Source organism: Pocillopora verrucosa, chromosome 14 (genome assembly GCF_036669915.1).
Source record: "Pocillopora verrucosa isolate sample1 chromosome 14, ASM3666991v2, whole genome shotgun sequence".
NCBI classification, from domain to species: domain Eukaryota; kingdom Metazoa; phylum Cnidaria; class Anthozoa; order Scleractinia; family Pocilloporidae; genus Pocillopora; species Pocillopora verrucosa.
In genome coordinates, this window is record NC_089325.1 from 12445760 (window position 1) to 12472798 (window position 27039).

The 27039-nt window shown below is 40.5% G+C and overlaps 2 protein-coding genes across 2 annotated transcripts; both read right to left on the reverse strand.

Annotated features, from left to right (window-relative positions):
• Nucleotides 1-41: 41 nt before the first annotated feature.
• On the reverse strand, nucleotides 42-10347 carry LOC131782389 (bone morphogenetic protein 1-like). The gene is made up of 11 exons (XM_066160968.1): nucleotides 10242-10347; nucleotides 9797-9879; nucleotides 8900-8935; nucleotides 7875-8237; nucleotides 6521-6877; nucleotides 4785-5537; nucleotides 3997-4380; nucleotides 3150-3533; nucleotides 2108-2488; nucleotides 1319-1696; nucleotides 42-854 (listed from the first exon to the last, which is right to left on the reverse strand). Exons 2-11 carry the CDS (start codon nucleotides 9813-9815, stop codon nucleotides 676-678), a joined length of 3234 nt encoding a protein of 1077 aa, XP_066017065.1. The 5' UTR covers nucleotides 9816-9879; nucleotides 10242-10347; the 3' UTR covers nucleotides 42-675.
• Nucleotides 10348-12596: 2249 nt separating this feature from the next.
• LOC131782387 (tolloid-like protein 2) lies at nucleotides 12597-25908 on the reverse strand. Its single transcript, XM_066160967.1, has 12 exons — nucleotides 25789-25908; nucleotides 25362-25547; nucleotides 24237-24272; nucleotides 22930-23298; nucleotides 21715-22068; nucleotides 20880-21242; nucleotides 19404-19787; nucleotides 17736-18497; nucleotides 16767-17147; nucleotides 15816-16190; nucleotides 15214-15391; nucleotides 12597-13041 (listed from the first exon to the last, which is right to left on the reverse strand). The coding sequence occupies exons 2-12, from the start codon at nucleotides 25375-25377 to the stop codon at nucleotides 13020-13022; spliced, it is 3240 nt and encodes a 1079-aa protein (XP_066017064.1). The 5' UTR covers nucleotides 25378-25547; nucleotides 25789-25908; the 3' UTR covers nucleotides 12597-13019.
• Nucleotides 25909-27039: the final 1131 nt, after the last annotated feature.

Below are 27039 nucleotides of genomic sequence, written 5' to 3' on the forward strand. Positions count from 1 at the left end.
GTAGTAAATGTTCCTTTAAATTGTGGTGTAACCCAGGTTCTGGTGACCAAAACTAATACAAACATCTCTACTAAACAAAATTAACCAATCGTTTTAAAGGAAACGAAAAATGATGCCAACTCGACCCTTAACACCCTTCATCAGTTTGCATAGTCTCCAGAATGTTCTCCATTTATTTCCAATGGCGCTGGCTGATAAGGAGAATTTGTTGAACAATCAAGAACTTCTCTAGTTCGTGACCTTTACCCTTCCTGTTTGATTAAAGGGTGATACTTTTATAAGATCTTGGATGCTTAGTACTCTGGAGGGTAACAGGGTAAATTCAATGAAGCCATTCATTGCTGAGGACTTGAAAAAGACACCAGGATAAACAAGGCTGTCTCTGAGATTACTTTTATACGTTTCCTGGAATCGGATTTGTCAGGTTTGTTACCACAGTAACATTAGTTGTGCTGCTAAGCCAATAAACATTGAACAAGACAAGGAAATTAACAGTACGTAAGCAAAATCCTTCAGTTTGGTATTTTACATATTTACAACTGGTTAAGTATCTGTAGTTATTTGAAACGGGATGAATGCACGAGAATTTTTCTCAGAACTTGTGTTATTTCCGATGACTCCACCAGGAATAACTGCTAAAAGAAGATAAATTATAATGTCCAAGGCCAGTGGGTTTTATTTCCTTAGGTTCTCCATGACACAGCCGGAGTTGTCAGAATATTCCACGACGAGGGAGGGCCAAGCTTTGTTTCGTCTTTTCTTGTAAAAAGTTAGAGAACATCCAATTGCGATACACAGGAAAACGAACACCCCAAGACAAATCGCAACGATCTTTGCACTACTCAGCGACGATTCTGAAACGAAACGAAAAGTAATAAAAAGGAAATGGTAGATGAGACAATTGCACACAAGTTAGTGAGTCACGGTGTATTAAAGACGTGTAAATCTATCAGTAAATCTCAAAACAGAATGATATATCGACAGGATACCCGTACTTGAATAAGCTCTTAGTTCGAAAAGTCTCGACTTTTCTCTTTCCCTACTTTTGAGTTCTTTTACAGATTTTTGGGAACGTTTCAATTTTCTTTTGTTCGTTATGCGAGACACCGGTTGTTTTTAATGTTTCCTTTAATTAACGTTTTGCGCGGGAAATTGGCGCGCGGGTGCACTGTGTTCGCATCACCCCACATGCAATCTAATAACTTATGTGCACCTATCGACGATTAACGGAACATGCACGTTCCCACGAAAGTGCGCACTCACGAACACGTCAACGCTTGCATGTTGTTCCCATCTCCCAATCAAACTTCCTACTTACTTATTTTTGTCGTTTCGTAGCTGGCCTTGAATCCAGGATATTTCGTCTTTCCACTCGATTTAAAAGCCACGTGCAAGTGCCAGCCACCCGCAGTTACCGCCGAGGGTTTTGCTGGTCCGCAATACCTCCCTATGAGGTCGCTTGTGTTGGATGGTCCATCTCGCACCTCTACATAGTCCTCAGTACAATTCTTCGCTTGGGACAGATTGAATAATTGGAAGGTCAGCTTAATTTTGGAATTTGAATTGACGTTCACGTGCCAGATGCACTCGACAGAGTCGTCACATGGTAGAGGGTAGTTATAACTGGCCAATGTTCCAGTCTTGGACGTTAACAAGAACTTTTGGTCGTGCGCGGTGCAGGAAAAGGGAGCTGGTGCTAAAATAAAAGAGATTGAAAAATATTCAAAGCAATAACAACCGCCTGTCAGAGGATTAGACAATATTATATTATTATTATATGGAACTAATGAGAACACAAATTCAAAACAAGTAAATTGCTCGAGACGCTGAAAAATCGCTTTGGTTTTTACCATTGAATCTGATTGGTTTAGAAGAATACTTCAAGGAACCAATGGTAACGCAAAATAAAAACAAAGAAACTGCTTGAGCGTGGGAAAACGCGAGTCATGATTGGTTTCACTTTTGAATCTGATCGGTTGAGAACGAGGCGCAAGTTTTTGAGACTCTCATAGCGAAGTAAAGCAAAACCCAAGCAATCTTGGTTTACTTTCAAAAATTAATCGAAAGCTGCTCTAAATGTAAGCACACCTAACAAAAGAACACCTACTTTGGCTGATCATCTCAAAGGAAGCATCAAATCCAGTTCCTTTCAGGGAGTCATCTTTTGCGGATTGAAAACGAACCCAGAGGTAGCGACCACTGGAAAACACCGAGGACTCAAACGAACTTCCACAGAAAGTCTTAAGTAATTCACTGGAAGAACTCTGACCGTCACGAATTTCTAGGGTAGTCTTAGCACAATCACTTTTCAGGAAAAAAGACACTATCCTTAACCAAACAAAGCGTCCTTCTGGTACCGTTATAATCCAAGTACACTTCATGTCTGTTGGAACTGTCTGTGGATATAGCGACGTAAATAGTCTTCCTTTAGTGCCAGTCAAGGGAATATTGTTATCTTTTCCTTGAATTTCGCATCTCCCTATAGTCTCTGCAACGTAAATAAAATAATTTTCAAATTTTGCTAGTTCTTATGCTTCACGAATTACTCTAAACTTAATGTCCTCGTAATTCGGCAAGAACCTCAACAAATATCTTGTTATCCAATAAAACGCATGAATACTCTTGAGCAAAACGTATTCGTTTCCACAGCACCACGACTTAATCAGTCACACGTTCCGGCACGCCCACAACAATCAGGTTTGTTATATTTTTTTTCAAACCTTCTCTCGATCAAGAAAGTGCAAAGAAGAGCGACCCAAGGTACGAGGAAGTTGACATGCAGGAACATTTATTGGCAAATCTTGACTTGGCTCGAACTTCACTAAATCCTCATAAATACCACTTAAAAGACGTCCTAAACACTATGGGCCGGAACATTTATATTTGTCAACAGTGTCAAGAGGGCCAAAAGCTTATAGTGGAAGGATATTCAAACCAATCCTCTTATGAAGAATCTCCGAGGCCCATTGCTTTCGTAAAATCGCGGTTTGGGCCAGACCTCGTGTAAATAACCGGCACTATTAGTTTAGGCACCCCTTAGCTAGTCTCGTACCCAGACCTTCCACGGCCAAGTGGCTGTACATTTCAGTTACACGGTAAGATCTGGGTAACAGATTACCGCTGAGCAATCCTCGCACAAATTTACTTACTCGAGTCCTCTGTTTTGTAGCTGGCCTTGAATCCAGGATATTTTGCATTTCTACTGGACCGAAAAATCACGTATAAGTTTGAAGTAGTCGAGGTTATCGTGGGGGGTTTTTCTTCTCCACAGTACCTTCCTAATTGGTTACTGTGTGTGGAATTCCCATCCAGTACCTTTACGTAGTCTTCCGAACAGTCATTCGCTTGACTCAGATTGAAGAAGTCAAATGATAGTCTGATCCTTAAATCAGTGTTTACGAGGATATACCAGGTGCATACAACATTATCGTCAACAGGCAAAGGGTAATTGTAGCTGGCCAGGAGTCCAGTTTCTGACTTCAACTCAATGCCGTGATCTGAGTTTTGCGCGGTGCAGGAGAACGATGCTGGCACTGGAATACATTTAATTATCATCAATTATTCCAGTTAATTGATTAAGAATCCAACACTAATCCAGTCCTTGCACTCTCCTTTATGCGCTCTACATAGAGTGTTTAACCCACGTGACCGCCAGAAGGGTCTCGGAGAACTTTATATGCATTCTCAGAATGCTATCCTCCCCCCCTCCGGAAAAAAATTTGGTTCAAATCAGATATGGGAATAAGCTCAGAACACCTTCATTCCCCTCTCCCCTTCTCCTCCCCCCCAACACACACACACGTGATAGATTCGGCCGCCTGGGTTTCCCGCATACCCTGATTTCCTATGTTTTTTTTCATAACGCGATAAAAATTCCCGAACATAATATAGGTGTTCATGGCAGATTCTGAATTTGACATTTGTTCATGAGATCCATTTAAAATCGAAAACTGTGGGTAAATCTGAAAAACATGATAAAAAAAAAAGAATACCTACACTGGCTGACTGTTTCGTAGAAGGCTTTGAATCCAGTGGCATATGGAGGTTTATCTGCCCGTTTTTCCGACTGAAATCGAACCCAAAGATAGCGACCACTGGAAAACACTGAGGGATCAAAGGATACAGAGCAGAAATTCCCCAGCAATGGACTCAATGAGTTCTGGCCATCACGAATCTCGAGAGTGTTTTTACACTCATTTCCTAAATCAAAGGATGTTATACTCAACCTCACGAATCGTCCTTCCGGAACTGTTATAATCCAAGTACACTCCATATCTTGTGGAAATTTCTCTGGATATAGGGGCGAAAATAGTCTTCCAGCTTTTCCAGTCAGGGGAATAACGTTGTCTATTCCTTGAGTTTTACAGGGTCCCATGGCCGCTGTGATAGAAAAAAAGGAATCTCCCTCTTACACATTGAACAGTCTGTATATGAGGTAAGTGAAAATAGTTGAATGGAAATCATGGACAAACTAAACTTAGGGCTCTTTGTAGTTGAGTATCATAAATCTGCAACCACAAAGGCCGGGCAGATAAAGAGGCATATCACAAGGAGCCAATGAGAAGTCAAAATAAAAACCAAAAAACTTCAGGAAGCGCGGGAAAAAACGCGTGACCAAGAAGTGAGTTGTTTTTTTTTTAATCTGATTAGTTCATAGGATAGAGCAATTTTACTTGACCAATCAAGAATGAGTTAGCGTAAAACTAATAAAATACTGGATTGCTTTCAACATTCAATCGATTTTTCTCATTATTTTTTCTTTAAATGTATTATGAACCACTTACGATCGGGGACTGCTGTGTAGCTTGCATGGAATCCTGGGTATCTTTCAGAGCTGTCTGTAACAAAATCCACGTAAACCACGCGGTTCTTCACCTGAATCACCTCGGATGCCATAAAACCACAAAATCGTCCCACCGAATGAAACAATCCCTGTTTGATCTCAACAAAGTCTGACTTACAGTTGCGAGATTCTTGTAAATCAAATACATGGAAAGTCACATTTACAATAAAACCAACCGGGACTTCTATCTTCCAGGAACAGCGGACGTCGTTGGAGTAGGGCAGCGGATATTGGTAACTAGCGAATTCACCATTAGTACCGTTTAATTCCGTTCTATCACCCTTCATGTACTTAACATAATTGCAAGCGTATGATGCAGGTACGGCTTGGACTGATTGGTATGTGGCCAAAAATCCGACATCTGGTTCTTGTGATAAAATCGGAAGGGTGATCACCAAATTGTTCCCTCTGGAGAAAACCTCGCTGTTACTCTTTTTGAACCCGCAGAATTCCCCGAGAAGAATTTTTGTGGAATTTGTCATGTCATAAACCTTGACCTTGTTTTCGATGAGACAGACTCCAGTAAATGACAAAAATGTCAGCTTTATGAAGTTCCCAAGGGGTACGGATATATTCCAGTTGCACCAGCTATCATTTTTACGGTCCCCGTATGATTCCGGACTTGCAATGGCCATTCCTTCGCCCTTCATGTAGATTGTACTGTTTTTGCCCGGTATACAAAAGCCAGTTGAATCTAGGAGGGTTATATAGAAGTAGATGAGTAATGTTCTCTCTGCCTCCTCTCACCCCACCCCCCCTCCCCCCAAAAACATCACCGACAAACTAATCACAGAATCGACTGGGACTCTGCTAAATGCTTAACCTACAGTACAAACTATTTTCAACGACTGACTCTGGAAAGCTGGTTCACTAATTTAGAACAGACGCCTCTCAACAGATGTCAACAATTACCAGCACCTTACAAACGACTCATTAACGACGTGAACAAACCGACAAACAGACCGACAAACAACAGACGGATCGAAACCGACCAATGACTGTTAACAAACTCTACATGAGTCTTCCAGCCAATCACATCACGGCTAAACAGACCAATCACGTTCAACAGACCAGACTTTATAACATCATCGACTGACAACTATTCCTCACTTGACTCTGAAGATGACTATCGCACAGATAGTCGAAACGTCAGTCACCAACAACAGTTCTTTTCAGAACTACACTCACTCGGACGATCACACTACACGAACTAATAGTATATCAACGTGTAAAAAATACTGGAAACTAAAGCAATCAGACAAAATGTGGAGACTCATTTATCTCACACCCGTTTCCATTGGTAGAGCAGGTTGATCCAGGAAACTCGGTCTTTTTCTTGAAGTTAAGGCCTAAAAGGAAATCGAGGGAGGAGTCGGTCAGGAGACCTTTTTACTCGTCAAGTCAACTTTTGCATCAAACCGAAGCTGCCCTTTTCTTTCCCTCAAGCTTAGTCAAGAATATTCCTGGGAGAAATTAGAATAATGGCGATACGAAAAGAAGCAAACTACGAGTGAATTTTTTTATCTCTCTTTTGCTATCCATTTCGATCTGAAATTGTACCAGTCCGTCGCAAGTGGGTTTACTCGACCCAGTTTCCCTGACTCGCGACCAAATACGCGAGCAAGAGCGCAACACTCGAAAGCAGTGTTGCGCGACGTAACAAATAATTGTGCTAACCTGGAAGTATGGTTGTGTAGTTTGCTCTAAAGCCATAACTAGTTGGTATGCCATAGTGTTGGTACTTTATGCCAAGCTCGTTTGTCAACGAGTAAAGAACGAACGAAGGATATGATTGTTCACATCGCTTCGCACTCGGAGGATTTCTCTTATTCAATTTAAAGACAATTTCAACGCACTCCAACATAGAAAGCTGAATTGATAAAACCTCAACCCGCAGAATTCTTCCTTTAGGAGCGATTATCTTCCAGTAACACAAACGATTGGGGTTCCCAGGAGTCTCTAAAACCCCCGAGGGATCTTTCAACACGATGTTGTGATTCTCGTCCAGGGAGTTTCCTGATGAACAGTGGAGAGCTGCATATATAAAAAAATAAGTTAGAAATATTTTAAATGATGCAATTGTTCCAATCCTTCTGGGCCGCAACGAGGGGGGGTGGGGGGATGGAAGGGGGCACTAGAAAGAAAGCACTCCTTACAGGGTGGGTCCCCTTCATCATAACTGTAACGAAATTACTGTGCTTTTAGTTATTTCGAAGTCTGGTGAAACTCCTGTTCTTAAAAGAAGTTACTAGAGAGAGAATACCACTTATTCTTTGTATTAGAAAGTCTAACATTTACAAAATACAAATATTTACGTCACAAACATTTGGCAAATATCCGAGTGACCGTAGTCGTAAGCATTTTGACACAGTCACTTGACATCATAATTTTGGATTTGTCTTTTCGTTATCAGTTCCACAAGCTTTTTTGGAACTGTTATTAGCTACTTTCGATTAATATCGATTGGGTTTGACCGATGACCATTGAAATCAATTGAATACTTTTCAATGATCGATCAAATTCGGTTGATAAATTGATTAATGAATTCGATAATCTATAAATCAGTGCCACATTTTCTGGCATAACTATCCTTTAAGCACAACTCCCAAAGAGTATGTAATTATGGAATATTAAAAGAAAATTGCCTGCCTGAGAGGTCAAGATGACAGCACGGATCAGAGACTTCTGTCTTCTTACGACCTAGTTTCGTCTAAGAGCCCATCGTTTTTCGCAACGGCAAAGAAAAACGATGAGCACTGGGGAAGAGAATGCTCGCAACCTTGGCAATCTCCGCAGCATAAAAGAGGTGAAAGGCGTGCCCAAGCCACCTCGGTCAAAAATTTTTCTAGAGGGCTGCAAATGCCTCTGAATATCAAACGTACAGCAGAGGGGCATCTTGTCTGCGTATGTTCCATAAAAATTTTTGTTTGTTGAGAGTAACCGCTGGCATGCGCTTGCGCCGCGGGTACGTGTTTGTTTCCCGCCAGTTTTCGAATCGATGAAACGTCCTACAATCTTGCCCCACACCTACCTGGAGAAATGGCAGTGTACGAGGCGAATATTCCTTCCTCTTTTTTACTTGTTTTATTGTCACTGTCGAGCAAGATGTACAATCCATGAAACTTGGAATACACTGTGGTTGTTTGTCTAGATCCCTGGCCTCCCCCAGTAAAACTGTTGATAAGACTGAGTTCAGCACCGTCCACATCGTAAACCTTTACTGTGTCCGTGTTCAACGCGTATGTAAGGCGAAGCACCACGATATGATTCTTGGACGCCGTGATGTACCATCCACACGTCGTGTTCACTTGGTATCCCTGTGGCCAGTTGGGACTGGAGAAGTTCTTTTCCACAGGTGACAAAGAAGCATTCAGAGTGGTGTTTAAAGAACACGCTGTAAAAATTTAAGAAAATGAGCTGGATGAATTTAGCGCCACGACGAGTCTCGCATAACTTATTACTCTTTGAAATAAATGTACTGAGTATACTCGAGTAGCCAAAATCTCGAGGAGAATTGCTTTTGATGGTTTCGGTCTGAATCAACAAAGAAAGAAATGAGGATTGAGTCGTGGCATTTCAAAACAGTCATCAAGGTTGGATTTTCAGTGCCTAAACCAGGGTATGATTGGAAAATGCATCCAAATTTGCATAGATCAGACTAAGAGATTTAGGACCTTGCGAACCCAAAGGATCCGGCGAGCCGGCTCTAACAGTTGCTGCGAAACGAGCGTCAACGCTGTGAGGGTTTAGCTAACGACGGAACAGTTCACTTTGCTCTGCTGCTAGTCTCTAACTAGTCTCCTTCGCAGTCGTTCTTTGGGATGTCACGCAATTTTGCTCCCAATATAATTAGCTCGGGGAAGCGTTGCGTTACAACCCGAAGAACAGTTGCGAAGTTGACTTAAACATGTCTTCAGCGGCCTTGCTTGCTTTTCGTGTCACAGTGGCTCCGAAAGCCATAGACTAGAGCATATAACCACCCTAGACATTTTTATTTTTCCTCCTCTCTCAACATTTAAGCTTAAACACATCAAGAAGCAGTAAATTTAATTTCACCTTCCGCCGTTAGTGATTTAAGTAGCAAAGCCAAACCTGCAAAAAGAAACCGTGTTATCATTATTCTAGATCGAAGTTGAAACCTCTTCTCATAAAGGTCAAATCAAGATATTTCGCTTGCCAGGGACAAACAGCTTAAATTTTTGCAGCTCTTTGTCTAAAAAATTTTGTATTATGTATTATTAATTGCTTGTATAGTACAAAAGGTAACGCAAAGTGTTAATTGTAAATTGTAAAGTGTTACAGTACAGTCGTCCCATCGCTGCGATCTAGTCACGCGAATCGCTAGGGTTTCTCAAGCTACCCGTTCTCCATCATTTGCCCACAACTTTTGAATGAAATTTAAAATCCAAGATTCCTCTTCAAAGTTTCTTTAAAAAAAGTATATTCCACTGCGTGCCTTTTCAGCTTTTTTACTGGATAAACATTAGTTATAACTGACTTCGAAAAACGAACACATACTGACTGCATCTATTACTTAAATACATGAAAAACACTTAGATGTCCTCAGAACAGGAAAGCACATGCTCTGAAGATTTTCTAGATAATGATGCTGCCGAAAAACTGCACCTTTTCCACTGCGGTATCTCTCTCTCATATGGGTAGATAAACAACTAACGGCAAATGGAACACAAGATCGTGGAACGTCTTGTATCATCGGCTAACATAAAGAATGAATTTGCTTTGCCTTCGTAAACCAAAGCCAAAATCCTTGAATTGGGTTACAAATCTCCATTCTCCTTCTGAACGGTATTTCATTCAGATGGAACAAACTGTCAAAAGGCTAAAGGTTCCGTACGTTTTTAAAGAATCATTTGACCTCGCATGCAAGTCAAACTGATCTAAATATTAGTGTTTATCTTGACTGGCTATAGGATTAAAATATACAATACTTACCAAGGAATAAAAACATCATCCTAGCAGCCTAAAACAGCTCGAAGGCGAGCCAATTTCTTACGGAGAAGCGACTGATGTTGTATCTGAAATCATAGGTAAACAATAGATTTGCGTGGTTTTTTTACAGAGGTCACGTGATATCGAAAGCAGGGTCACGCGATGCAGTGGGTCGCGACATTAGAAACAACATACGTTAAGTTTGTTTCAGTCGGGAACAGGCAAACTCGAACGATCACCACAAATCGTATGATGAATTTCAATCATATCTATTGCTCTTGACAATTGAGTTTTACCTTGGTTCTAAGCGCAATTGTACAGCTTGATTATACTAGCGGGTGAAATTCGAAATAAGGTTGATTCGAACTGAATAGAATCCTGTTCTTTCGTTACCTTGAAGCCAGAGAAGGTGCTATAAGTTAGCATAAACACATCGATCAAAACTTACTTCTTTCAGTGACGGTTTCTAATTTGCAGACCTATCCGTTTTCAGCTTAGGTGTATAGTGTAATTTCGTAGTTCAATTTAGCGCACCGGTACTATCTCCCACTGAGCGTCTCCGATGATACTAAAACTGATTAAAACACAACATATATGCGGCTCAAATCAAATGCCAATCATAATTAAGGGATATCATTTATAAAGGAAACAAAGTTATTTAGGCTCAGACGATTAACTCGCCAACTTAGACGTGTCCCTATCCCAATCATTTATGGATGTCATATATATTGATGTGTGAGCGGACGTTTGTTACAGTATGTACTACTTTGAGAAAAAGGACGATTATTTCCTTTGCTCTAGCCAGCTTAATGCCGAGCTTAAGTGCTGTATCTCGATATAAATTGAAACCCGCAATTTATTTATGTTCGTTGTACAAATTTTGACAAATATATTGAAATAAACTGTCCCTGTGCCTAGTATTACCAAGTCAGGATTCTTTTGACACAGTGCGCATATCGGTTCATACGTAACATCTGCATCGGTCTGTAAATTTTTTCCAGGCTTTATACTTCTTGCACTAAACGTGCCAAAGAAAGAAAATATAGTGGAATCCAATACAGCGTCCACAGCATCGACGACACCCGGGAATCAGTAGATGTTGCTAAGATACAGACTGGTATGCTAGATATGACCTCATCAGTAAACAGAAGAATCACATGATTTTCGAAGCGAGGTCACGCAATGCAGCCAAAGGGTTAAGACAACTTTCCGATATAAAGTATCTATAGCAACTACTACTCAAAAGGGTAACAAATCAGCGTGACACACGCGATTGACACGCGCACACTCAGATATAGCTTCTACGATTATCGTGCGTGCGAGTGGCTGCAGCGTCCCGTTTTAATGATTTTGTGTGCAAATTAATATTACCACAATAAGTTTGGAGGTTTGTTCTTGTTAACGTTCAAGGAATTTTTAATCAACCGCTCACAAAGAGCTATAAATTTTGGATCTGTAGCCACAGTTTGCCCTCCCATGTTCCATGTAATAAAGTTTTGTTGCAGAACACCTTATCGCCGACTTTAACGAGTTTAGACAATTTTTTTAAATCGAGAACTTGCCTTCATTATAGGTCTGTTTGATTTTGTGCTGTTTTCGCAAGCCCTCGCGGTATTTCGAAGTAGATTTTGTTTCCAAAAACTTGCCACGGTTCGATGTACAGTGGATTAAGCAGTCACTATGGGAAACGACAGGGTGACCGCTAGTCACAGGTTGACCGCCAAATACAGATTCCACAGAATAGAGGTGAATATTACAGTATTTATATGGAGAAAATTTCGTGGCTTTTAAAACCGACCGCTTAATACAGGGTGACCGCTCAATACAGTACCGATTGATACAGGTCCACTGTGTATAACCTTACGTTTGGTCACAAGTGATGGAAAATATAATACTTCGACAGAAAAGCGCGCCATTGCGGCATTACAGTGTCAACGTTATGGAAAAAGTTACTTCTCCCACATCCATTTACTGAAGATGTAATGAATCTGAGAATAAGATGAGTATTTACCATTTTTTACTGATGCAAATTAACAGATGAGAGCGCTATTTGATTGAGTGTCGAAAACTAGCCTGTTCCACCTGTTAAGTTAATAAAACGCAGCGAAATAGTAGCTATAGTAGCGAAGGGGTAAAAAAGCAAGAGGTTTGGGTCGGGTAAAGAACGCGACTCGACCCAAGCCTCCCTCGTTTTCAACTACTGTGCTTCGTTTTACTGATTGAACGCCTGGAACTAGGTTCTCAATGGGTTACGGGTGTCGGCCAACGGTTAAAATTTTGGCCATTTTACGGCTAATGGTTAATATCATTCCATTGTTGTCATCGGAAGTTTTATTTACGGTCAACTTTTTCACGACTACCTGTCAAATTGTCAATTTTTACGCCTAACAGCTAAATTTTTAAGCCTTTTTTTGGTTATCGTTTCACCCCATCGAGACACTCTGGTTCAGGCTGGTCGAAGCTAAAATCAACCTTATCTCAATAGCCAATCAGAACAAAGAAAAACATCACAAGGAGCCAATGAGGAACCGAAGAATAAACACGCAAACTGCGTGAAGCGCGGGAAAACGCGTGTAACCAAGCCAAGAGTCTTTTTACTTTTGTATCTGATTGGTTTATAACGTTCTGCCAGTTTTCGCCACCAGTCACAGAACAATGTAGAGTAAAACCAAAGCTATTCCGTAATATGTTAAAAGAATCGCCCCGGAAATCCTCGTTGTTAATGAAATAAATAATCATATAATAACATAAGGCAGTTGGTATATTAATATCGGAAACAAATTCATTAAGTTAAATTCGTTGATTCAATGATTGACCTCAATGACTGACCTCAAATGAGATTAAACTCAAGTTTGAACGTTCTCTAAAGTGTTAATTCTGAAATATAGCTATGAAGAATTTACTTCATCTGTTCGGGTTTCGGTTCGAACGAGAGCCAGGGAACTGGATCTAGTTTGGGAAGTCGAGGCTCCCTGATAACTCGACCCAGTTCTCCCCGATTGATTCTGAATATGTCAAACCTACGCAATTTCAGTGCAAGCCGGTAGTTACTATGATCATCGATGAGGTCATGAACATTTTCCCTTGTAGCTCTGAAATTTGGCAAAGAGCAGGTAACAGTTTTAACTCTCATAATCGAGAGAGCAGATCAGTAAGACAAGCTAGGGTTGTTTATTTTAAGGTGGCTTGATAGCCCTTTGAGTTATAAAGATCACTGTGCAGGTTTTCATGAACTGCCTGTTTGGTTCCTGATGTTGAAGTCCTAAATGTAATAACTGTCCTAAATGTAATAAAGTCCTAAATGTAATAACATTTGGTCCTAAATGTAATAAAGCCCTAAATGTAATAACGTTCGGTCCTAAATGTAATAAGCCTCCTATGCAATCGTTTAACTGCGCTAACATTGAGATGTTAAAGTGACGGCTGTTGCACCAAAGAATCCTCTGACCAATATTTATGGGATAGTGCGGGCTCACTGATATTAATCAGCGGCTTTTTATTTGTTAAAGACGTAGGTTGAGAAGCATTGGCTACAAAACCTTATTCTAATACTGATGTGCTTTTGGCATCAAATTGACGGACGCAGAAGAACGTTGACTAATAGCTCTCACTATATCATTGGCTCAGACTCTTAAGTGTAACAGATTTTGATGAAATACTTCTGTCCTCAGTGCTGAAGTTAACACTTGATGAACCAAATTACAAGGAAAAAGAAGTCCACCGACTTATACGTTAGACAAATTTTGGGCTCAGAAGGGCATTTTTTGTACTGTCTTCCCTTGCCAGATTTGTACGGGTTTGCATAAAATATATTCATATGCGTTATTGACCGAACGTGAGGTCAAAATGGCTATATGTTGGCCGAGTTCTTTTTTTTTTGCGTTTTTATGGACTGAGACGAAGTCACGGTCCATAAAAAAGTAGAAAAAGAACGAGGCTAATATCCAGTAATCTTGACCATACAAGAGAGTTTATATTCTCTTGGCTTAATCATTAAAGAATTCATTGTATAGCAAAAGATTTCGCTTTGATAAGAATCAAGAATGGCCTGTTCATTTCGAGAGCCGATAGTGAAAGCCAACTGTGTTTGCAGCACAATAAACCCGAGAGGGTCGTTTATTTTTTCTATGTATATATGAAAACATTGTCCAAAAGTTACGAACTTTGTAAGTTTTCTTGCGTGGAATCAATACGGGGGATCCCGAACGGGCGAGGGTAGGCCCATCATGCCCGCTCAGGTAGCCAATCAGAACACAGGATTCGCTTCATCTTGCCCGCGTGCGCTGCTAGCTATATGATAATGTGACTTGCAGAGCAAGATATCGACTGACCAATGATATGTTATCCCATTTCACGATCACAGGTCTCGACATGTTGCCTTTTTTCCACGCAAGAGTCAAATTGAACCATTGAGCTACACCATTCAACACATGATGGTCAGTTGGCGGTCTAATGAACCATTCATTTTTTTCCTTTAGCCCCATATGACGGGTTCATCAGTTCCCGAACCGAAATATTAGGAAAACATACATTTTAAAGTTGATCTCAAGTTTATATTTCATTTTTTGTCTTCACCTCTTCTCCCCGCCGTGAGGGGAGAAAATGAATAGATAAATAGATGAATGAAAAAAGAAAGCTCAACAGTTTCCACTTATAGTCATATGGTACATGAACTGATTACTGAGGTGGAGTAAAGCCATAGAGGGCTGGAAATGCAACACCCCAGGTTCAAAATTGAATAAATCAGGATAGTCATTCTTAAAAATGAACTCAAATGCTTCATTAGAATCAATTGACACTGAATAACATTGATGTGCAAAATTTCAATAACGCTACTGATAATAATAATTTTCTTTTGGATTAACATGTGACACAGCGAAATCATTCAAACTGCTCTAAAACGGTGCATCACTTCTAAAGACTTTAACACGAACGATAACATCAACAATAGCATGCTAGTTCATCATCAATTGTAGTAAATTTCTTTTCCAAAAAGTCTTAATGGTTACGTACCAATCGATTCCATCCTATTGAGCTTCCAGCCAAGCACTAGCCCACTTTGGGCTGGAAATGATTTTCTTCAACTCGATCAATAAACCGCTATAAGGACCATACTTCGACTGCTGATATTTCTTATGTCTAGCAAGTAAAAAGACGCTGATTGATATCAGCGGGCCCATAATGTGACATGTATACTGGTCAGCGGTTTTTTTTGGAGCAACAGCTGTCACTAACATATCAATGTGGATGTCCCCCATAACAACAATGCACTGCAGGAGTTAAACGATTGCATAAGAGGCTTATTACATTTAGGACTACATGTTATTACATTTAGGACTTTATTACATTTAGGACCAAATGTTATTACATTTAGGACTTTATTACATTTAGAACAGTTATTACATTTAGGACTTCAACACCTGATACCTTCCACATCAGTTCCAGCGTTGACTGTGCCTTGCACAGCTAAAACGTTTTCGGGTTGCGATTGGTTATGCCTCCTATTGCAACAACGGCAAGAACCGGCAACTATAGTACACAGCAAAGACAGTGCTCCAACACAAATCCCGACGATCTTAAGAATTTTAAGGGTTTGATCTGTAAGGAAATAGGAAAAAGCAGAAAAATGGTTAGCTAGAACAGCAAAGGAGCGTGAAAGCAATTTACGTCACCAGAGCATCCTATGAGCTTTGAAAGGTTGCACCATAAGTCTGCTTTGTCGATGAACGTAAATTACAGACTTGTTCGCCGTAAGATGGCAAAACGCATTGACTCATGCAATCATTATTTCACGCAACACGCACAAAACAAGCAAACGCCCGCACAGGCACGTGACAATAAACCACACGCTCCCACGCCAAAAGAAAGCTTCTTCCCAGCGGCACATTACGTAGCACTAACTGATGCTGATGACACACAACGCGCTAAAAATCGTGATGCACGAGCAAAGCTATCCGTGCACACACATTCAATATCTTTCCTGCCTTTCCTATTGCAAATTGATCTCAGGATATTCACCTACCCTTTTTTATTTTGTAGGTGGCTTTGAACCCAGGATATTTCAACTTGCCACTCGATTTAAAAGCCACACGCAAGTTCCAAGAATCCGAGGTTATCTTCGAGGGTTTCTCTGCTCCACAGTACTTTCCAACAAGGTCGCTGGTGCTGAACATCCCATCTCGCACTTCTACATAATCCTCAGAACAATCACTGGTCCGGGACACATTGAAAAACTCGAAAGACAATATAATTTTGGAATTAGTGTCTACACTGATAGACCAGATGCATTCTACAGAGTCGTCAGACGGCAGAGGGTAGTTGTAACTGGCCAGAGTTCCTGTCTCAGACTTCAATTTGATGTTTAAGTCCTTCGCTGTGCAGGAAAACGGAGCTGGTACTACAAGAAAACGAGATGAAGACATAGAATTATGTAAATTCGACTTTTTAAAGTGAAAGATGTTTTCAGTAAAAATGCCTTCAGTCGAAAAATAAGTCAACACCTTCAAATCTACAATGCGAAGTTGAAAAACAGCTTCAACTGTGGTTGTCACTAAAAAGAAAAATCAATTGTGTCCAGCCTGCGTTTTTTATAGTTCTTAGAATTGTAACGTCGTAAGACAGTGGCCAGATTGTTAACCAAGATTGAGAATGGCGGCAACCACAGTAACAAAACTAAGTAAATTTGAAGACAATTTTCTCAGCGTAAGTTCGCTCTAAGGAATCTCAAAAAGCTGTTGGGGGTCATGACTTTACATAAACTTTTCTGTGGCGGAGATAGCAAAATTTTTCCCGCTTTCTGAAGCGCACGTTACCTTTAGAAACTTGGATTATTCCGTGTACCCTTAAATGAGTTGAAATCGCGATTCGGATACGTTTTCTTTCGATCTTGAGGATGGACAGTGGCTTATTCATTTTCTATTACCATGCTTACCTCTCATTCAATTACAACAACAATAAAAAAAAAAAAACTTACATTGGCCGACCATCTCGAAGAAAGCATTGAATCCCGTCCCGTACAACAATTCATCTTTGTCAGAATGGAACCGAATCCAGAGATGACGACCGCTGGAGAATACCGATCTTTCAAAGGAGCTCCCGCAAAAATTCCCAAGTAAGTCACTGGAGGATTTCTGGCCATCTCGAATTTCCAAAGTCGTCTGCTTACAAACATGTGCAAGGAAAAAAGAGGTTATTCTCAACCTGACAAAATGGCCCTCGGTAACTGCTATGATCCACGTGCACGTCATGTTGTTAGGAAATGTCTCCGGATACAGCGGGGAAAATAATCTTCCAGTTTTCCCGTTAAGGGGGATGACGTTATTTATTCCTTGAGTTTTACATGGGCCCATGGCGGCTGAAATGATAAAAGAGAGCTTTAACCATTTTGGTTATTTTCTCTTGATCCTAGAACACAGCGGTCGAACGTCTGCGCATGTGCAAACGCAATGACCAGGTCTAACACGAGTAACACCACACACCACTCAAACCAGTAAGTCACGGTGTTTTAAGCATACAACGTTTTTGGTAAAGCTCAAAACAGAGTAGGGAATCAACAGGGTATCTTACTTGAATCAGCTTTGTGTTCGAAAAGTCTTGAGTTTTCCTTTTCCTTACTTTTGCTTCCATTTACAGATTTCTATAAGTTTCAAATTTTATTTCGCTTTTTGTGAGACAGCGGTTCCTTCATATGTTTTCCTTTGAAATTTTTCGCGGGAAATGGGAGCGCGGGCGGGCAAAATAGATCTCCTTGTGCATGCCCCACGTTTGACCTTTGTGTTTGTTCATAAGCCTTCACATCAATCTGCATACGTTTGATTCGCGAGTGACCGAGTTACGATTTTTTTTGGTTTGCATGAAATTTTCAGACCAATCACAAAGTAAAGTAATATTAAAGCAAAGCTGAATTAATTTGGACGCCTGATCAAAAAGGTACCCTACTTACGATCAGAAACTGCTTTAAAGCTTGCATGGAATCCTGGGTATCTTCCTGAGCTGTCCGCCACAAAGTCCACTCTGACTATAGAACGGTTGGACTGAATAACTCTGGGTACTGATGCACCGCAAAATCTTCCAAGTAACTCAGTAACTGACCAAACTGATTTCCCTTGTTTGATCTCGACGTGGTCTGCAGAACAGCCTGGGGATTCTTGAAGCTCAAACGTATGAAAAGTCAAATTCACGAGAAATCCAACTGGAACTTGAATAATCCAGGAGCATTTGACATCATTGGAGTAAGAACGAGGGAACTGGTGACTAGCAAATTCACCAAAACTGTCTCCTAATTTGGTTGGAATGCCATAAATGTCTAATTTACCACAAGCGTATTTAGCAGGGATTGCCTTAACGGTTTCGTATGTCGCCAAAAACCCTGCGGAAGCTGAGGTATTCAGGAGATTTACATGCGTAACAAGTAGACTGCTTCCTCGCGAGTACACTTCAAAGTCACCAGAAGTTACATCGCAGAATTTTCCGAGGGGGATCCTTGTGGAATTTGTCGTATCAAAAATCTCCACATAACTCTTATTACAACGCGTTGATAACGACAGAAACGTCAGTTTTATTAAATTCCCTTCGGGTACGGATATATTCCAGTTACATCGGCCTTTTCCAGGATAGCGAGGGAAGCCAGGAGTTGCAAACGTCATTCCCTCTGCCGCCATGTGTACAGTGCTGTTGTTGCTTGGGATGCAAACCCCTGATGAAGCTGTAAAGGTCAAACGAAATATAGAATTGGGAATGGTTCCGTGAAACCAGAACTAAGAAACAAAATTAACACCCACATCTCGATGAACTCAAATGTAATTGCAACATGCGCATATACATGCACAGGAATAAAAACAGGCTAAAAAGACGATTTTCGCTTCCCAATGCTAAGGTAACGACGGAGTTAAAAGTTCTTTCCATAACGAAGTTTAATCGCTCGCAGCTCAATGTAGTCCGTTCCGATGTGAGCTGCGACGTTTCAACTGCCTACTGCGAGTCTTTTCGCAAAGGAAAAAGAAAACAATTAAAAACGGCGGATAAAGCTTCGTTATTAAAGTACCCAAAATGATGAATAATCGCAACCGTTTTTACAACTGATTAAAATATCCTTTTATTGTTACCGCAGTTAAATAGTCGTAAGTGAGTATAGGTTACAAAGGAGGAACCTTCCACAAAGCGGTAGCCTTAAAAACCAGATGAGACGCCTTTGAAAAGATTGATTCAAAATGAACTTGAAATTTGTGGTTTTTGCGACTGGCTCGACGTCAATTCGTGAACAGCATCACACATTCTCCTCAAGCTTAACACATCATGAGGTCGTCAGGTCCTAAGTTGCTTAAGACATAAAACATTTGTTGTTGGGGTTCTCGTTCTTATAATGCGGTAAAATTGGCTTTGTCACGCTAATGTTTGGCTGAAGCCGACCTCTTTAAAGTACTAGGTTTTTAACGCACGTTCAGAGCTTTTGTTTTGCTCATTTGATGAAATCCTTTGCTTCAACACGGTCTAGATGTCGCCGCCGCCCTGGTTTTCCTACAAAGTCAGCGCTTGGGAAGCGTTTTGAGTCACATTAAGTTTCTTCCTTCACACATTACATATTGCGCTACATTCCAACCTTCGTTCTCACCTGCTGGTATGGTCGTGTAGTTCGCATTGAATCCACCACGTCCGGGGTTAAAACCATACGACTGCGGACCTTCAATACCAATCTCGTTTGTCATTGAGTAAAGTAGAAACGATGCTTTCAGTCCACAGAGAAGCGTTTGCGTTGGATTTCTTTTATTTATTGCAAAGAAAATAGTCAAACATGTTCTAGAAGACGGAAGCCGGAAGGATAGGAAATCCACTCGTACAATATTTCCAACAGGCGCTAGTATTTTCCAGAAACACTGTTTCATCAATTCCTGCGGGTAGCTGGATGGATACCCAGGGGTTGTTACGACACCCGAAGGACTCTTCAATACAATATTCCTATTTTCATCCAAGGAGTTCATCGATGAACAGGCGTGAGCTACAGATATAATGATGGAAAGAATATCATAAAAAATTCGTTCACCTGGGTTGAACTGCCTCTCACGAAAGCGATACCTGTTGTGCTGAAGGTTTATGAAAGGGTATGGATAAAAAAAAAAAATAAGAAGGGCTATCTACCTCTTAAAATACGTAAGATAAATAACGTTAGATTGAATCGACAAGATACCAGAATGGCTACATAGACCTTTCAAGAGATACGTTTCCTGAGATCAAGCGAGGAACAAGCCAGAAGACTACCTCACATGAGCCTACTTTCAATGAGAAATATGAAATAGACTGAAACTGATAATGTCTCATCGCCACCTTGTCAGAGTGTATAGAAAAAAATTATTATGTCACAGGTAAGCGGTCACATTGCTGAGCAAAATAAAAATGGCGGCGCCCATAGCCCAATTTCTAGTGTCTTTGTAGACTGTTTGGAAAAGGTTAGGCGACATTCTGTAGTTTCAAAACTCGGTCATTGGCATGATTCTATATCAACTTTTCAATGGTAGCGATAAAAATTATGTGGTTTCTGGAACATCATTCCCCTTAAAGAGAAGACGACCAGACTGACGCGCACGTTTAACGCGTGCGCAGTCAGACATTTTGAAGTAATTTTACGCAAGTAAAAGCAACCATCGCAGTAAGGTCTTTATGAGGGACTAGTCTCTAAAATTGATATTCTCTTGGTCCTAAACACCTTCCATACACTGGGATAACGCTTTAATGCAACTGTATCGAGGTTACGATCCACAGGATAATTTGGTTTAATCAACTAAGTTAATAAAGTAGATTAATCACCGTAAAGAGTTTCTAAAGCTGAAGTTTCAAGCGTAAGCCATCCGTCGCTCGAAATGTCAGCTTCAGAAAATTTCTACAGTAGGCAATTTACACTATCACCTCAGTTGATACGACCAAATTATCTTATTTTATCCCTCACTGACGCAGCACCAAAGTTTCTTTAAAAACCTACCCTCTACGTTCCATAAGGTTTGCCAGGAGCAGCCCCAACGACCACGCCTTCCCTTTTTATCCACCCATCCCCCATTCAAAGTTCCTCAAAAATAAAATTGCCCCGTATACATACCTAGAGAGATGGCAGAATACGATGCATAAAATTCTTCCTCTACGTCAGTCGTTTTAACTTTACTTTCGAACACGATGTACAAACGGCGAAACTTGGAATATATAGTAGTTGATTCAGAACGTAAGGGTAGACGTGCAGTGAAACGGGCGATGAGGCTGATCACAGAGCCCTCTACATCATAAATCTCTACACTGTCCAAGTAGAGTTTGTACGTGAGACGCAGTACCACGGTGTGGTTTTCAGGCGCCGTGATGTACCATCCACAAGTTGTGTTTAAGCGATAGCCAAAAGGCAAGGAGGGACTGGAGAAGTTATGTTCCACAGGCGACAGAGGAGCATTCAATGTGGAGTTGAATGTACATACTGGAAAGAATGATTATCGTGAACGCTTTAACAATTCCCTGTCAAGAGCTCCAATTTCCGATCAAGCCCCTCCCGGGTCCGAGTTTGAGGTTTTCAATACTCCATGTTGCAAAGACGCCTCTTTCTCTAATAAGCCTCCTTCTCCCTTTCACCAAGGTAAACATTATATTACTGTTCTAAATTTGCTTAAATCTCAGTAAAAAGTATCTAAAAGCCTTAGTAAGTTCTCTATATGTTTAAATTGTTGTAGGGTTTTCAACCGGAGATACACATATTATTCACAGTATTCATCAATATTACTGGAATTAGCTCGTTGTATCGGTGTTTTAGTTATGTAGGGGTCTTACATTTCGGGATTATATAAAGGGTGTAGGGTCTAGCAGGAGCACCCACAAGAAAACGTGCCCCAACCCCTCCTTTATACAAACCCACACTCATCGAGTGTCCTTTAAATCTTAAGTTGTATACATACTTGGAGTGACGGCAGAGTACGATGCATAAAATCCTTCATCTGTGTCAATCTTACTTTCGAACAAGATGTACAAACGGCGGAAATTGGAATATATAGTAGCTTCGTACAAATGTCCTGGCACACGTCCAGTAAAATGGGCGAGGAGGCTGATCACGGAGCTCTCCACGTAATAAACCTTTACGCTATCCATGGATAGCTTATATTTGAGATGCAGCACCACGGTGTAGTTCTCAGGCGCCGTGATGTACCATCCACATGTCGCGAGTAAGCGATGACCAAGAGGCCAATAGGGGCTAGAAATGTTATGTGCCACAGGCGACAGAGGAGCATTCAATGTGCTGTTGAATGGACACTCTATAGAGGAAGATTATCGTAAAGACTTTGATAACTCCCGGTAAAAGATTTCTAATTAGCAATCCCCGGCCAGAGGTTGAACTGAGTTCCCAATAAGCCCCCCGCCCCACCTCGTCCAAAGCTCAAGTTTCTACCATGCCACCCTTATTTCTCCCGCCTGGAAAAATCTCTAGTATTGTTATACTAGTCTCATTGTAGAAATTATCTGAAATCCTTTATAAGTTTCTCTACGTGTTTTGAAAGTTATGAGTTATTCAGCCAGTGAAATGCACACTATACCCAATATTGATCAATGACTCACATTTTGGCTCTCATCAATGACTTTCCAAAAAGCTCTTCTTTCTAACACGCCCTTTTTTTCTCCAAAACTCCTCATTCTCTAATAAGCTTCCTCTCTTAAAAAGCCCCCCCCCCTGTAATGAGCCCACCCTCTCTTGGAAGCCCCACTCTCTATTGAATCGCCTGTTTAGAAAGCCCCCCCCCTCCAGTGAGCCCCCTTCTCTAAAAAGCCCCCCTCTTTAAAATGCTCTCCTCTCTCCCCGTTCCCTGGAGCCCCCAAACCTCTAAAAATCCTAAATTGTAAGGTTTATTCAGAACATTATCCGTACTCAGAACCGTGCGAATTGCATGAATCTCGAATGCAGTTTACCCTCTATATTAAAGTACAAACTGAGTTGAAAAGACCTACCTACCGAGCTACAATATTGGAAAGTTCTTTAACTGAAGTCCTTTCAGTTTAAGAAAAATCAGGTTCCGGGAACTAGGCTCGACAAAATTAGACCGGTTTACTTATCACGACGATTGCATCAACGTTACAACGAATTTGAAATCATTTTCATTTCTATAATTAAGATCCTTTACCTTCAAATGGTATGGCCTGGTAAGAGATAAGAAATCCGCCGTAAGAGTCAAGAGGTCCCTTTTTCGCCTCGATCCACACACTTCGGCCACTCGACGAGAACTTTTTAGTGCTAAAGGTAATATTCAGGCAGTATTCTGATATTAAGCTACTTGACTCGCTCGGCCCGTCGTGTATCTTTAGGTACATATCGCCACATGGCTTATGAAATAAGAAGATTCCCGCGTCAATGCTGAGCACCTTACCAACTGGTGCCGTGATGTTCCATTGGCAAGTAGAATTAAACGGAAGCAAAAAAGTACCATTTTCAAGTGAGCGGCTGTCTTCTGTGGCCAATAAAATGACAGTCGAGCTCTGATTGGCAGTACAACCTGAAAAATGGAACGTTAAATTCATGGAAATATCATTCCCAGTCTCGAGTAAATAATATTGTTCAGCTCCTTTTCCGCAGTAAGATGTCTTACAACAAGTACGGTTTGGAGAAAGATGTCTTTCGTCTTGTCACGAGCATGGGACGAAGAAAAAAAATTCTGAGTCCCCATTGGGAATCGAACCTCAGACCTTCGGAGACTCCACGGTGAGCGACTTCTATTACGAAGTTCATATGACACGCGTCCTGCATACTGCTGGGATCAGCAATGTCGATAGCGTCATGTTTGTAGATAGAATAATAGAGATGGTAAATTTTGAGCTCGGTAGAGAAATAGAAAAAGATGCGTGGGACTAGGAAAGAATTCTGAGTCCCCATGACAAATCGAACGGTTTGTTTGCCTTCTCCTCTGCTGCTTTCAGTCTGGACTTGCGCAGAAATCAATCAAAAGCCAGTTGTCAAAATTTAAGAATGCGATTAAGCCGCTGACAAGGAGCCTGTAAGACTTGGGGCTCGAGATTGCTTCCTCCCTCTCCCAAATTTCCGGACCGATCCATTGCATGTAACGTCCTTCGCGACTGGTTTGCTGCCCAGGGGCCCAACAAAAAGAGGTAAGACAAACATTCATTCAGAGCATGTCGCTGATCTCATGGAAACCAAATCTCGAACCAAACAGGTAACTACTTCCTCCCTACCCTCCCCCCTCCCCCTTTAATATCACCCTGAGTTCGCAGTTCACAGCTGATTACATCATTCGGGTGGCGAAATGTCAGACGGGCCTGTCGAAGTGAATGGCGACGATTGCTCTCGTTTCATTGATCCATCTAAACAAGACCCAAGAGTGATTTATTTTAAGATTGTAAATATAACAGATTTTCGCAACAGTGTCATAAATACAACAATTGTTTCTGTTTTGCTGACTCCATATCTTAAAAATACCTTCAGCAGCCAGTGATTTGAGCAGCAACAATAAACCTGATAAAGAAAATGATGATTATTTCAATTATTACGATAAATGTCTCAGATATTATGCCATGTATAGATCGAACTATCAAAAACTGGCTATAAATCAGAGGAATGTAATCAGGTCAGCACCAATACACCCGTTAAACAGTGCTTGCGAAGACGAAACCATAATATTTCATTAATTGACAACGTACGCCAAATTAATTTAGTTACGTTAGTTAAAGTTGTTTCTTCTACGTGAAAAACTAACCTGAACGCCACGTTTACAGTATTTTTGCACGCAGAAGAAACTCGGATAAAATGTTAGGTTGGTTAGACGGAACCGAAGAAACAGAAGGTTGGCGAAAAATTACACGGGTTTCAAGGCATCGACTTAAAAAAATTATGCTACGTTTAAGTAACAGTAACTAACTCCTGTGAAGCGTTAAGTAATAAGACAGCAACTCAAAAATTCGTCTGTTTGCCACGCTCTTTGGTTCAAAAATAAAATAAAACCATGACTTCAAACACGTTATATCATAACATTCAAAGCGAAATACGACTGGGATTGAGATGACCTGAGGTAGCCATTTTGTTGTGGCAATAAATTTTTAAAATATTCTTCACTCCTTTCATTATACATTTGTTTTTGTCACATCAAGTCTTTCTTAGAGATAGCGTACATTGAACATCAGGCACATTCGATATGTATGGTCTCCAGAACAGAATGTATCAATTTCCTAATTTTTGGGAAAGCATCTTTCAATCGCCAAAAAATGACAGACCAGCCTTTTCTCAGATTGAAAGCGCATAATAAATCTTCGTCTTGTACAAACAAATAAAGGTACGGACGCCTGAACTAACGGTTTGCAATTTCACACAGTCAGAGCATTGAAATCTCTGATGTTGGCAATTGATTATATGAAAGGCGAAATCTCAATTCGCGGCGTTCTCTAAGTTTTATTCCGATGAAATTGACGCCGGAAAAAGTAAATATATATCAGGAGATTTTAATATTTTTAATATTCTAATACCTTGCATAAGTGCACTGCGGGTGTTCAGAAAACGTAACATTTAGGAACGAGCGCAACTTCGCTGACTTAATCGAATAAAACTTACCAAAGTAAGGAATCATTATTTATCCTTCCTCGAGGGCAAGCCCTTTACTTCGTAAGTTCTGCAAATGAACGGCTTATCTCTCGTCTGTCAAGCGTACGTGTCAAGCGATGTCAAAGATAGAATTATGTATTTAAAGTAACGCCATGCAGTCAGTCACGGTTTCGTCACAGCTAAAATGTAGCCAAACTGTGGGACAAATTAAAGGAAAATAGTTTGAGCTATCGCACGTTGTACTGATTTATAGTCAAGTTCAACTTCATTTTCATTCAGTTATAATGGATGTTAAGCTGTACCGCAGCCTGATGTCAGAAATAAGACAAGAATAAAACTTATCAGTTCGAAATTTTTACTACCAGCTAATTATTGTTTGAAAAGGTCACCCAGCATAATTAGGTCTTTTGCCCGAGTTAAACCTAGTTAATCCTACCTTTCACATATCAATATGCATGATCAGATGTACATACATAGATCTTGTATTGTTCAAATGTGGCTTGCTTCGCAAGCAGGCAATTGAGATATAGTGAGTACTGTGTTCTGATTGGCTAATGGATCTAGCTTGCCCCCTCCTCACCACGCACAAAAGAGAAAACATGTGGTGTAGGACACACCTAATCAACTAAGGTTTCTGTTCGAAATATCTCGGGGTTTCCCTTTTTGTTTCTTATGTTTTCCCTCGAAATTTCGCGTTGAAACTTGGCGTGTGACCAGTCATAGCTGATCCCACCACGCATACCCTACGTTTGACCGCTGTGTCTTGTTTGCGCCCGCAGGACCTAATCCCTTGGGATTTTCAAGGATGACTTAGCAGTGGCAAGAATCTGTCGTTTGCATGAAGAGTCTCACTCATTTTTATTTCGATTGTAGGGGGCTGTAAACGGACTTTGTTTGCATGTCTTTCTTTCTTGTCCTTTTACAATGTCCACCGGTTCGAAACTGTAAAATCTGTAGAATGTACGCGAATAAAGCCTCTAAGGTTGGATCCATATTAGAGAAGGTTTCTTTAAAAGGTTTTTGTGTTTACTGCACCATTTTTAAGGAAATGCGAATGGTAATTTCCACTGAATTGAAATAAAACATATTCAGTGTCTCTTCGAAATACACCATTGATTTCATTGTGTACGTACCCCTACCTGAAATATATGGCGGGGAAATTTTAATTGTAGGAAGTTTCGAAAAGAGTATTTTGCACAATTGTACATTTTCAGTGTACACTTTTTTAAAACCGGCCCTCGCTTCCTCTGGATCGACACAATTTCCTCGGTCTTACATTTAACACGTTTTACCATTTATTAGCAAAAAAAATTTGAATTTCATCGGCTGAGTGAAACTGTTATTTAGTCCTCAATTGATTAAAATAATAAAAGGCACTCCATTATTTTTCACTTTCAAATAGCTTTAGCTTAATAACCACCAAATGCGATAAACTAAACCTTACTGCTTATCATGTTGGAATCGTTAAATTTATCTTGAATAAATTACCAAGGACATTATGAAATTTTGAAAAATGCTGGAGTGTTTTCTTTATCCATCTGTTTTTTTTATGCGATGCACCTTCTTACGCGATAAGAACATCTCTCTAACCTTTCTTTGTTGGTTTTTTCGTGTTTCTTAATTTTTGCAATTAAGCGTGGTGACGTGGATAGTTTTTAAGATTATCTAGTCTTAGTAGGGGTTCGAA